At 37.1% G+C, this 13460-nt stretch overlaps 1 protein-coding gene across 2 annotated transcripts in view; it reads right to left on the bottom strand.

Annotated features, from left to right (window-relative positions):
• Positions 1–13460, bottom strand: part of ARHGAP42 (Rho GTPase activating protein 42) — a 316467-nt gene that overhangs the window by 93814 nt on the left and 209193 nt on the right. For both annotated transcript variants that reach the window (XM_073904018.1, XM_025893708.2), the window contains exon 5: positions 1309–1410. In XM_073904018.1, coding sequence (XP_073760119.1) covers positions 1309–1410 — 102 coding nt within the window. The remainder of the gene's footprint in view (positions 1–1308; positions 1411–13460) is intronic.

Raw genomic sequence — 13460 nt, forward strand, 5'->3', positions numbered from 1 at the left:
TGAGCATTTAAGAAGTTTGGAACATGTGAACATAATATTGTTACAACATAGTACTTCATAAGATTAGGTATGTCTATGAAAATTCAAAATATGATTTTTCTAAATGACAGCTTTTTTCTCCCTTTCAATTTAGCCAGAAAATCTTTCCCGCAGCACAAGTTGTATATTAATATATCATATTTCAATATTAGGAGCTAATAACAAGATATTAGTTACAATGAACATGTTTAAGTAACAAATATTCCCAATATTAAACTTTAAAAAAAATGTTTTTAAATGAAGAAATTCAGTTCCCTCAATGAGAACATAAGAGTACAGGAAAAAGGAAACAGAAGTAAAAATAACCCTCCCAAGCCTTTTGACTCCAGTTCACTGCATCCAGACTCCAACTTGTCAAGTGTGCCTGGTGAGTAAATGTGGAGGTAAGGCAAGTAAGAAAAGGAAGGAGAGCAGAGAACCAGGTTGATAAGCAGTTCAGTAAGGTTTGTGGCTTTGCTAGAAAATTAAGAGGAGGCATTTGAAAGAGGTACTCAACTGTGATACCTAGAAGTAGAGACAGAAGAGGAAGAAGAGACTGGAACGGACTTGGCGTGGTATAGGATCCCTGCAAAGGTCTGGAGAACAGTAAGGAGCCACTGGTGAACTGTGCTGGGTTCAGTGTCCATACATTGTGCTTCGAGATTTTATGCTGCTAAGATGATAATGGCAAGAGGGTCCAATATTTCTTTTAAATGTATCTCATCACTGTACTGGAACTGTATTATGCCTTAGTAAAAGGACTACTCAATTTTATTAGTTATACTCAAAAACTACCAGTGAGAATAAATATTTCAGAAAAAAGAAGAAATGGGTTGCTTAAATGCATAGAGGTTAAAATATTTCTGTTGACTTGTTTTTTAAGAAAATTGATATAAAATAGAGATTTTAAAATGTGTAATTGTGTATCTGTTTTCTCCCTACTGCAAAAGCAACACCTTAAAAGCAGATATTGGAAAAAGCTATTCCATCAATGTGGTAGGTCCTGCCATTGAAAATATACCCAATAAGAAAAAAAGAGAAAAAAAATCTTATCTCATTCTTTCTCATCATTGAAGGAAATAACTAAACTTTTACTTGGAAGTGTTAATATTAAGGGTCATAAAGCATGTGAATTGCACAGTGTCTGTCCATTTTAAGTACTCAATTAACTCTTATTATCATTATTTTATTATAGAGTAGCAGATTCTGAGATACTACGACCTTTGGAAATTTGGACTTCACATGACTTAATGCTAATGTCCTGTTCACATTTTAAGTGAAAAAGCTTACCTCTTGCAAATGAGATTCCTTTTTCTTTGCAGACAAATTTAAATGTTTATCAAGAATAGAATAGTACTTTTCACTCTCCTTGTCAAACTTCTTCTTTCCATCCTAGGAGGTGACAAAACAACAAAATATTCTAATTCGAGAATAAAACTGATTTTTTAACATTCCCATCAAACGTCCAATACAAAAATTTAATAAAGATTTAGTGAGCTCCAACTATGTACAAAATTTGGCAGAGTAGGAAAAAGGATGTGAAACAAGTCATTTGAATATGTATTCAAACGTACTCAAATATTCTCAAAGTTCGTGGAACTACAGTATGGAGGGAGGCAAGCTGGCTACAGTAGAACCCCTCTGAGAAACTTATAATTGATTCTCAACAGGAGATTCTGATCTAGTAAGTATGAGATAGGACCAAGAGAAAATGTCTCATTTATGCTTTCTGGTGGTGTCGATGAGTTAATATATGACCAGTTTAGAGAATTGCTCACACAGACTCTTTTCAAGAAATCATTATTTCCCAGCTACAAAAAGGTACCTGATATTTCAAACACTTCATTCTTGATGGGGGAAAACGGACTTCTAAAAACTGGTAGCATGAAATAATTAAATAAGATGTTTCAAAGTCAAACCAAAAGGATTAGCAGCATCTTTATCATAACTCACCATGACTGTAATAGCTGACCTTTGCTCATCCCTAAAATTGTGTTGTTTTATAGGAAAAACTGAAACTAGGCTGGCCTTTTGTGGAAGAGGAGGACAACTTTACCTTTCATCCTGTGGCACAATCTTATACAGATGCAAATGGAATAAAATCCTAAAGGAGGTAAGACCTGCCTGGGCATATAATCTTTACCAACTATAAATATGTTATCCACCAGGTAAGGTTTTTTTTGTTTTTTTTTAAGATTTTATTTGTTTGAGAGAGACAGAACACATGTGGGAGGGGCAGAGGCAGAGGGAGAAAAATCTCAAGTAGACTCCACACTGAGCACAGAGACTGACACAGGGCTTGATCTCATGACCCCTGAGATCACGACTTGAGCAAAAACCAAGAGTTGGATGCTCAACCGACAGCGCCACCCAGGCGCCCCCAAACCAAGTAAGTTTTTTTTTCCATTTATGAGTCCATATGAAATAAATACTAGGCAATCAAACTCATGAATTTCACACTGGCCAAAGAAGCACTCTTACTTGCTTTTATTTCATTGTTTCTGGATGTGCAATGCCTGGACCACTTTAATGAGAGTCAAGTATTTTTAAGCCTATTCAAAAGGTAGATTCCTATTTCCTCCATCCAGAGATTCAGGAATTATTATTTTTAACAAGCTCTATGATTATTACATATAATGCTTTATTTCATTATTTGCTTAAGTATTTGAAAGAGTTTAATAAAAAATTAGAGATAGATATGTGCTCATTTAACAGCAGTACATACTAAAACTGGAACAATACAAAGAAGATTAGTATGGCTAATCATGAAGTGTGCCATACTCTGGGGGAGTCGGAGATAATAGGCTTCCAGTTATGGAATAAATTAAGTCACAGGGATGAAAGGTACAGCGTAGGTATATAGTCAATGGTCCTATAACCCTGCTGTATGGTGACAGATGGTGGCTACATTTGTGGTGAGCATAGCATAATGTATACAGTTGTCAAATCACTAGGTTGCACACCTGAAATTAATGTGACATTGTGCTGTCCATCAGTAGAAAAATTTTAAGAAAATAGATGGATAGGGCACCTGGGTGGCTCAGTTGGTTAAGTGACTGACTTCAGCTCAGGTCATGATCCTGGAGTCCCTGGATTGAGTCTTGCATCAGCAGGGAGCCTGCTTCTCCCTCTGACCTTCCCCCGTCTCTCTCTCTCTCTCTCAAATAAATAAATAAAATCTTTTTAAAAAATAGATGGATAATTTTATAGAGGGACAGGAGGAAAAGGGGAGGAAAGGAGAAGGGAAAAGACAAGCAGGACTCTGGCCTGTCTTTCCCATTATCTGAGGTTGTCAGATTGAGATGAATAGATCCAAGTAATTCTATTTCAATCCACTGGCACCTCTGATGTTTTTAACCCACCATGACCTAGTTCCAAATATGGAACTTTAAAAAAGTTAACTGATAAAATTACATTGAATGGGAAGAGCAAGTAGGACTGTACTGCAAAAATTTTAAATTAAACTACTAGACCTATAAATGAGAAAAGCCAAAATCTCCAAAGGATTTTCATTACATAAGGAGAAAATGCGGTCCTACTAGAAGAAAAACAATAAAAAAATAAAGAGTGGCATTCACATTAAAAAAAAAAAGTCTACTGAGAAACTCACATTACAAAATGTGGAGTGGTAGACCCAAAAGGAAGCACAGAAGTCCAAAGTTCAGGATGGGAGGACCTTGTCCTCTCCACCACTGTAACAAGATACCCGGGCGAACATTTCACCATTTGCTCAGTGGTGACACTGTAGCAGAGAAATTTATGTTTGTACCCTATCCTCTATAAAAATGAATATTTGACAGAGTGTTCAATAAATATTTAATGAAAAAGTGAAATACTTCCTCTTATTACACTGGGCACCACAGTCCCTCGGAGATATTCCATTTGCTTAAAAACAAACAAACAAACAAACAAACAATATCCATGATACCAGGGACAATTCCACACAAATAGCTTAACTCAACCCCATGTGCACAAATACTGGGGGGGGGCAACCAGTCGCATTATAATATAGTACACAAAACTCACTCACTTTCATCTTATTCTAGGGGACTTAAAATTTCTTGCTATCCATAGAAGAAACTGGTTAAAGGCGAAGAGAACACAGCTGTGGAGACAACACTAGTATCTTTGTTTTCAGGCAGTGTTTGATGGCATTTTTGGAAACATTAATTCAGTGCCAACATGTCAGCATTCCTGGCAATACAAAAAAATCATCCCCAGAGCACTTCCTGGACTCTTATTCAAACCCTGGTGCTTCACATCACCAGGCCAGCAAAAAAGATCGACTCAAAGATTCCAGTGATGTAGAAAACAAAAACACACTCAGATCCAGCATAAAATTAAAGAGCTGAGTAGGCCACATGAAGGACAACTATAATGTGGGGAAGCATGTTCTTGAAAACAAAGAGCATTTCTCCTTGAAATTCACATCTGTCCCAAAAGCTATGATAAACTCTTCATGTAAGCCAAGTCTCATTTGGACTTACTAACTTAGCACTATACAGCTACCTCTTATCTTTTGTGTTACATGTTCTGGGTATCAAGCTAAGAATCTGTTCTAAAACAAATGCTGCAGATGGAAGGGAAAAATAACCCATGAATCTTTACTAAATGCTGTACATGATTCCTGTCTTATTGTCACAGAATGATTCAAAAAAAGGAGACTACATTATAGTGTTACATTTTCTGTAAATCCAGTTAAGGACATTTGAACTAGGTAATCATTTAAAATGAAGTCATATATATGTATGTATATATGTGTGATGTTTGTATGTATGTGAGTATATGTATTATAAAATTTTAAAGAAGATCATCCAAAATAGCAAATTATTCCTCAAACCCAATTTTAGCTGGCAAAAGTGTAAGATAAGTTCTGGGTCTGCAATCAATTCACTTTCTAAATGACACTACATTTGTTCTGAGCACAGAGGTCATATTATATCTTAGCTTCTAAGATTAGCAACTGTGGTTGTGTCACACCCTCACTTTACACAGTAAAGTAGTAAGGAATGGGAGGGAAACTCCAAGTGTCAATTTTACTCCAAATTTGTGTATAGTAAAAACAAGTCAAATAATTATAAAAACTATAGGTCTACCATGCAGATAAAAAAACATGAAATTTTACATAATTGTTAAAAGAAGGCCAAACCAAACCCTTCCACTGACCACAAGAGGGTACCAAAGATAAAGAACAGACTGTACCACAACATTCAGAAAATCACAAATAGAAATTCTCAAAATGTTATCTAACTGCATTTTTTTCTGTAGAAGACCACTGCAAAGTTTTGTTTAAACAATTGTCAGCAACCTTTATAATAAAGTTGCCATGATATAAATTATTAAAAATAAAAAGTGAGGGGGCACTTGGGGGGCTCAGTCGTTAAACGTCTGCCTTCGGCTCAGGTCATGATCCCAGGGTCCTGGGATTGAGCCCCGCATCGGGCTCCCTGCTCGACGGGAAGCCTGCTTCTCCCTCTCCCACTCCCCCTGCCTGTGTTCCCTCTCTCGCTGTTTCTCCCTCTGTCAAATAAATAAAATCTTTAAAAAAAATAAATAAATAAAAATAAAAGTGAAATAATATTTTCTATATTTCTTTTTAAAAAATGGAGCACATGGGGCACCTAGGTGTCTTAGGTAAGCATCCGACTCTTGATTTCAGCTCAGGTAATGATCTCAGGGTGTGAGATCAAGCCCTGCATCGGGCTCCACACTGGGCATGGAGCCTGCTTAAGATTCTTTCTCTCTCCCTCTGCCCCTCCCCCACCATGCTCACTCTTTGTCTCTCAAAAAAAAAAAAGACCACATATTTAGGAATTTAAGACTATTTCAATGTTATCATTACCAACCAAGATACTGTGAAATTTCCCATACAACTATTTATGTCATTGTGTTAGTATACCCATTAGCTAATACGCAGTTTGTGTATATTTTGAAAAAAATCCTTCAAGTGAATACACAGCAGTAGAAATAATAATAGAAAGAATAATAATTAAAATGAATAGCTAAATTTTTAATAAAAAATATGCGGAATTCTTATAAACTGGAACTGTGCTAGGCATTGAGAGGATAAGTTATAGCCCTGACTACCAATCTTGGCCACATGTCTTGTTCCTCTGATGGTTGCATTTATTCACTGTTTAGAATGGCAGACCAGGGTGAAATCAACCATCTCTAAGTCCCAAAGTGCCAGACGCTAGGATATTCCAACCACATGCCGTGTGGGCGTTTCCTAAGGCCCAAGAAATTTCTGGTAACCAGAAACCCAGGTTATTGAGAATCTTAGTATAGCTTACACAGCAGTGTCCGTCCTTAGGTTACTGTACCCAACCATTCCCAGTCTCCGTAACCACTGCCCACCAAGTCCTTCCTTTTCAATCTGCTGAAACATAGACATTCCATCAGTCTCCTTTCTGGGTAGCTGTAACACTATAATTCACCGCATCTTCCACATTTCCAATTACCCCACCACTAGCACTACCAGGTGAACAGACTCATAAGGGCCAAGGGTTTCATATTTGCCTTTATGAATAACTTCTACAAACTGGAATGATTAAAAAAACAAAAACAAAAACAAATAGATATGAAGGATAGATATGAAGGTGTAAGACACAGAAGAGGAAGGTCCAAAGGGTAACAAGCATATGAAGAGTTGTTAAAACTCATTAGTAATTAAGAAAAAAGCAAATTAAAATATTCGGATATCACATTATATCAGATATTGGCAAGTGTTAGAAGGTTGAACAATTCTACATGCTGAGTGCATGTAGAGATACATGAACCTTTATATATTACTGGTGGAATAGTATAGGGGTGCAGCCTTTCTAAAGAGAGATGTTGCACTACTAAGTGGCCCTAAGAACACAGAAAAGTCCATAAGGAAACACAAATGAGGATATGCATCTATGGGGACAGGAAGACAGCTAGGGTATTCATTAATGGACATAAAATGAACTTGATGCAGAACATGGAGCGCTAGGAGGAAGTTAGACGGAAATATTAAATGTTGACGGGTCTTAAAACACAATTCTGAGTCAAAAAACACAAAACAGACAAGTAACACTAAATCATTCACATAAATTAAAGATCCATGTATACAAAATGGTAACAATTTTACAAAAACACTCACCAAAAAATATACATATTAAACTCATAAGAATGGCTGTTGTGTAAGGAAGAAAATGAGAATGAGGTATGAGTAAATGAATGAATAAAGAGAAGGCTGTGAACTAAAGGACAACAAATGGAAAAAGGAAATTAGGAAATTAATCAGGAAGCCCAACATCTGACTGAAAAATTACTGAAAAAGAAAGTGTCAGGAGAAAATTACCTAAAAAATAATACATTAAAATTTCTAGAACTGAGAACAAGTTTTCCATATTAAAATATCACAGTAATGGAGCAAGATGGCGGAGGAGTAGGAGACCTAAATTTCCTCTGGTCCGAGAAATTCAGGTAGATAGGGATCAAACGATTCTGAACAACTACAAACTCAAGAGGAGAGCAAAGAAAAGAATAGCAGCAACTCTGAAGAGAAAAGCAACCACTTTCTGGAAGGCAGGACCTGCAGAGAAGTGAATCCGAGGTGATATTCAGGAAGATAGACCTCGGGGGAGGGAGCCTCCGTCAGCCACTACCGGCAAGTGATAGAACAGCATAGCACAAAATCGGAACTTTTAAAAGTCGGCTCCGCTGACAGACATCGCTCCAATGGCGGGGGGGGGGGGGGGGCGTGGAACCCTCGCTGGAACAGTGTGGTCTCAGGACCCTCGGGGTCACAGAAAGGCCGGGGGCACCAGAATGCAGCAGAGCTCCCAGATATCGGAGCGGGAAAGCTGGCTACAGAGACCAAGCCGAGGCACGCGCTCTCAGCTCGAGGTTGCCATAAATCGAGATCTGCGGCACAGTCAGGGCACTGCTCTTCCAGCAGGTACGCAACAAGCGGCAGATCTGGGCAGACTCCCCTTCCTTCCCCGGGAGCACAGGGTAGGAATCTACTGGGTTTGGAGACTCCAAACGGGGTCCTGTGCCAGAGACAGAAACGCTCAGTCACAGGTGGGATGAGCATGGAGTGCGGCCGGAGAACTGGGGAAAAGGAGTGATTGACTGCTGTTCTCTGGGGGCTCACTGATGAGTGGGGCCCCGAGTTCTTGACTCCTCCAGGACCAGAGATTGAGAGGCCACCATTTTCACTCTCGTCCTCCAAACCTGCACGGAAAGCTTTCAGGGAACAAAAGCTCCGAGAGCAAACCAGAGCAGATTACTCAGCCCACACCGGCAAGGGCGGGGCAATTCCGCCTCCAGCAAAGACATTTGGGAACCATGGCAACAGGCCCCTCCCCCAGAAGATCAGCAAGAACCGCCAGCCAAGACCAAGTTTACTGATCAAAGAAAGAGACGGGCAGAACTCCAGCACTAAGGGAATACAGCACATAGAATTCATGGCTTTTTTCCGATGATTCTTTAATCTTTCAAAGTTAAGTTTTTACATTTTCTGTATTTTTTTTTTCTTTTGAATTTTTCTTTCTCCCTTTTCAAACAACATCTTATCAATCCCTTTTTTAAAAATCTTTTTTACTTTTCATTTTTAAGTCATATTTTATCCCTTCATTGTAATGTTGTTTTTTGTGTATATATATATATATATACATATATATATACACACACACATAAGTTGTTCTCCCTTTAAAACTTTAAGATATAGTTTCTTCTAAAAGACCAAAATATACCCTAAAGCTCTAGTGTATGGCTTTGTTCTAGTCTCCTGCCAGATCACATTCTCTCCCCCCCTTTTTTTGTCTTTTTTTATTCCTTTTTAATTTCTGTTCTTTCTTTTTTCAACCAACTTCTTATCAATTCCTTTATAAAATCTTTTATAATTTTCATCTTTACTATCATATTCCATCCCTTCATCATATTTACCCTTATTTGTGTACATATATAAGTTTTTCTTTCTTTAAAATTTTGGGAGGCACTTTCTTCTAACAGAACAAAACACGCCCAGAATCTAGTGTGTGGCACTAATCTATTCACCAGCCTGATTATATTTGATTATATTCTTTTTTTCTTTCTTTCTTTCCCTTTCTTTTTGCACCATTTTCGAGTCTCTTCTGATTTGTTTAGTGTATATTTTTATGGGGTCATTGTTACCTGGTTAGCATTTTGTTTTGTCATTCATCTATTCTCCTCCAGACAAAATGACAAGACAGAAAAACTCTCCTCAAAAAGAAGACCAATAGGCAGTACCAACTGCCAGGGACCTAATCAATACAGACATTAGTAAGATGTCGGAACTGGAGTTCAGAATGACGATTATAAAGATGCTAGCTGGGCTTGAAAAAAACAGGGAAGATACTAGAGAATCCCTGTCTGGAAAAATGAAAGAACTAAAATATAATCAAGTCAAAATAAAAAAGACTATTAATGAAGTGCAATCAAAAATGGAGGCTGTACTACTAGGATAAATGAGGACAAAGAGAGAATTAGTGATATAGAAGACCAAATGATGGAAAATAAAGAAGCTGAGAAAAAGAGAGAAAAACAACTACTGGATCATGAGGGCAGAATTTGACAGATAAGTGATACCATAAGACCAAACAATACTAGAAGAATTGGGATCCCAGAAGAAGAATAAAGAGAGAGGGGGGCAGAAGGTATTTTGGAGCAAATTATAGCAGAGAACTTCCCTAATGTGGGGAAGGAAACAGGCATCAAAATCCAGGAGGCACAGAGAACCCCTCTCAAAATCAATAAAAACAGGTCGACACCCCGACATCTAATAGTAAAACTTACGAGTCTCAGAGACAAAGAGAAAATCCTGAAAGCAGCTCAGGACAACAGATCTGTAATCTACAATGGTAGAAACATTAGGTTGGCAACAGACCTATCCACAGAGACCTGGCAGGCCAGAAAGGACTGGCATGATATCTTCAGAGCACTAAACGAGAAAAATATGCAGCCAAGAATACTACATCCAGATAGACTGTCACTGAGAATAGAAGGAGAGATAAAAAGCTTCCAGGATGAACAAAAACTAAAGGAATTTGCAAACAGGAAACCAGCCCTACAAGAAATATAGAAAAGGGTCCTCTAGGCAAAGAGAGAGGCTAAAAGTAAGATAGACCAGAAAGGAATAGAGACAATATACAGTAACAGTCACCTTAAAGGCAATACAGTAACACTAAATTCGTATCTTTCAAAAGTTACCCTGAATGTAAATGGCCTAATGTCCCAATCAAAAGACAAAGGCTATCATATTGGATAAAAAAACAAGACCCATCGATATGCTGTCTGCAAGAGACTCATTTTAGACCCAAAGACACCTCCAGATTGAAAGTTGAGGGGGTGGAAAACCATTTACCATGTTAATGGACATCAAAAGAAAGCTGGGATGGCAATCCTTATATCAGAAAAATTAGAGCTTAAACCAAAGACTATAATAAGAGATGAGGAAGGACACTATATCATACTTAAAGGGTCTACCCAACAAGATCTAACAATTGTAAATATCTATGCCCCTAACAACGGAGGAGCCAATTATACAAGCCAATTAATAACAAAAGCAAAGAAACACATTGACAACAATACAATAATAGTAGGGGAGTTTAACACCCCCTTCACTGAAACAGACAGATCATCTAAGCAAAAGATCAACAAGGAAATAAAGGCTTTAAATGACACACTGGACCAAATGGACTTCACAGATATATTGAGAACATTCTAACCCAAAGCAACAAAATAGACATTCTAGTACCAATGAACATTCTCCAGAATAGATCACAACCTAGGTCACAAATCAGGTCTCAACCAGTACCAAAAGATCGGGATCATTCCCTGCTTATTTTTGGACCACAATGCTTTGAAACTAGATCTCAATCACATGAGAAAAGTCGGAAAGAACTCAAATACATGGAAACTAAAGAGCATCGTACTAAAGAATGAATGGGTCCACCAGAAAATAAAGGAAGAATTAAAATTCATGTAAACAAATGAAAATGAAAACACAACTGTCCAAAATCTTTGGGATGTAGCAAAGGCAGTCCTAAGAGGAAAGGATATAGCAATACAAGCCTTTCTCAAGAAACAAGAAAGGTCTCAAATACACAACCTAACCCTACACCTAAAGGAGCTGGAGAAAGAACAGCAAAGAAAGCCTAAACCCAGCAGGAGAAGAGAAATCATAAAGATCAAAGTAGATCAATGAAATAGAAACCAAAAGAACAGTAGAACAGATCAATGAATCTAGGAGCTGGTTCTTTGAAAGAATAAGATTGATAAACCCCTGGCCAGACTTATCAAAAAGAAAAGAGAAACGACCCAAATAAATAAAATCATGAATGAAAGAGGAGAGATCACAACCAACACCAAAGAAATACAAACAATTATAAGAACATATTATGAGCAACTATATGCCAGCAAATTGGATAATCTGGAAGAAATGGATGCATTCCTAGAGATGTATCAACAACCAAAACTGAACCAGGAAGAAACAGAAAACCTGAACAGACCCATAACCACTAAGGAAACTGAAGCAGTCATCCAAAATCTCCCAACAAACAAAAGCCCAGGGCCAGATGGCTTCCCAGGGGAATTCTACCAAACATTTAAAGAAGAATTAATACCTATTCCTCTGAAACTCTTCTGAAAAATAGAAATGGAAGGAAATCTTCCAAACTCATTTTTTGAGGCCAGTATTTCCTTGATCCAGAACCTGAAAAAGACCCCATCAAAAAGGAGAATTACAGAACAATATCCTTGATGAACATGGATGCAAAAATTCTCACCAAAGTACTAGCCAGTAGGATCCAACAGTAAACTAAAAGGATTACTCACCACGACCAAGTAGGATTTATTCTTGGGCTGCAAGGTTGGTTCAACATCCGCAAATCAATCAGTGTGATACAATACATTAATAAAAGAAAGAACAAGAATCATATGATCCTCTCAATCGATGCAGAAAAAATATTTGACAACGTACAGCATCCTTTCTTGATCAAAACTCTTCAGAATATAGGGATAGAGGGTACATACCTCAATATCATAAAGGCTATCTATGAAAAACCCACAGTGAATATCATTCTCAATGGGGAAAAACTGAGAGCTTTTCCCCTAAGGTCAGGAACACAGCAGGGATGTCCACTATCACCACAGCTATTCAACATAGTATTAGAAGTCCTAGCCACAGCAATCAGACAACAAAAAGAAATAAAAGGCATCCAAATAGGCAAAGAAGAAGTCATACTCTCACTCTTTGCAGATGATATAATACTTTATGTGGAAAACCCAAAAGACTCCACCCCAAAACTGCTAGAACTCATACAGGAATTCAGTAAAGTGGCAGGATATAAAATCAATGCCCAGAAATCAGTGGCATTCCTATACACCAACAAAAAGACAGAAGAAAGAGAAATTAAAGGGCGCCTGGGTGGCTCAGTCATTAAGCGTCTGCCTTCGGCTCAGATCCAAATAAAAATTATCAGAAATCAGAACAATAATGAATCTACAATATAATCACAAGAAATTAAAAAACAAAAGGGCAATGAATTCAAAATTTAAATAATTAATTCTAATCTAGATTTACTATATCCAGTCAAAATGGCACTCTAGATTTGAAGGTAGAGTAAAAATATTTATAAACATATTAAAAAATTTTATGCATGTACCATTTCTCAGAAAGATACTGTGGGATGTGCTCCACGAAAGTGAAGGAATAAACCAAAAATCAAAACATAGTACCTAGGAAAACAGTTCAAAGAGACAGAGGAAATTCCCAGGGTTAAAATAATATAAACTTCCATGAAAAAAGATGGGCTAGTAAACCTATGAAAGTGTCCAGTTAAGATGAGAGTTTCAGGAGGAATGTCTCTTTAAAAATAAATAAATAAAACAAGGTATCTGATGTGTTCAGACATAGTAAGATATGTTTTATAATTATGTTTGTGCATTTGAGAAGAGGGAATTTTATGCTGATTTTACAAGCAAGATAACTCTACGAAAAACAAAAACATGCAAGAAAGGAAATGTAATCACAGAACTTGGTATGGCTTACCTATGAACAATAATTTCATTATTATATAAACACTGACCACTAGTTTTAAAAAATATGACTATATATTTAGAGGATGGCAGGAGCAGAAATACATCTGGAGTAGCAGTGGTTACGGTGCCACAGAAGTGTGTAATATTCACGTTCCAGTGTAGGTAAGTTAATTTAATAATGTCTAAAATTAAAGCAAAATATACAAGTGAGTTTATTGTTTAGGAAAATGAAAATTTATGTAAAATAATAGTTTAAAGAATTAAAAGTGGTTGACTGTGGGGAACAGAACTTTAGAGCAGAGAGATGGGGTAGGAAGCTGATGTATTTTATAATTTATCAACTTTGTACATTATTACATTTTAAAAACTATGTATCTTCAATAAAATTACATTCAGTCTAAAAATAG

The sequence above is a fragment of the Callorhinus ursinus genome, unplaced genomic scaffold, assembly GCF_003265705.2.
Source record: "Callorhinus ursinus isolate GAN/ISIS: 27379988/994484 unplaced genomic scaffold, GSC_fseal_2.0 scaffold19, whole genome shotgun sequence".
Lineage (NCBI taxonomy): Eukaryota > Metazoa > Chordata > Mammalia > Carnivora > Otariidae > Callorhinus > Callorhinus ursinus.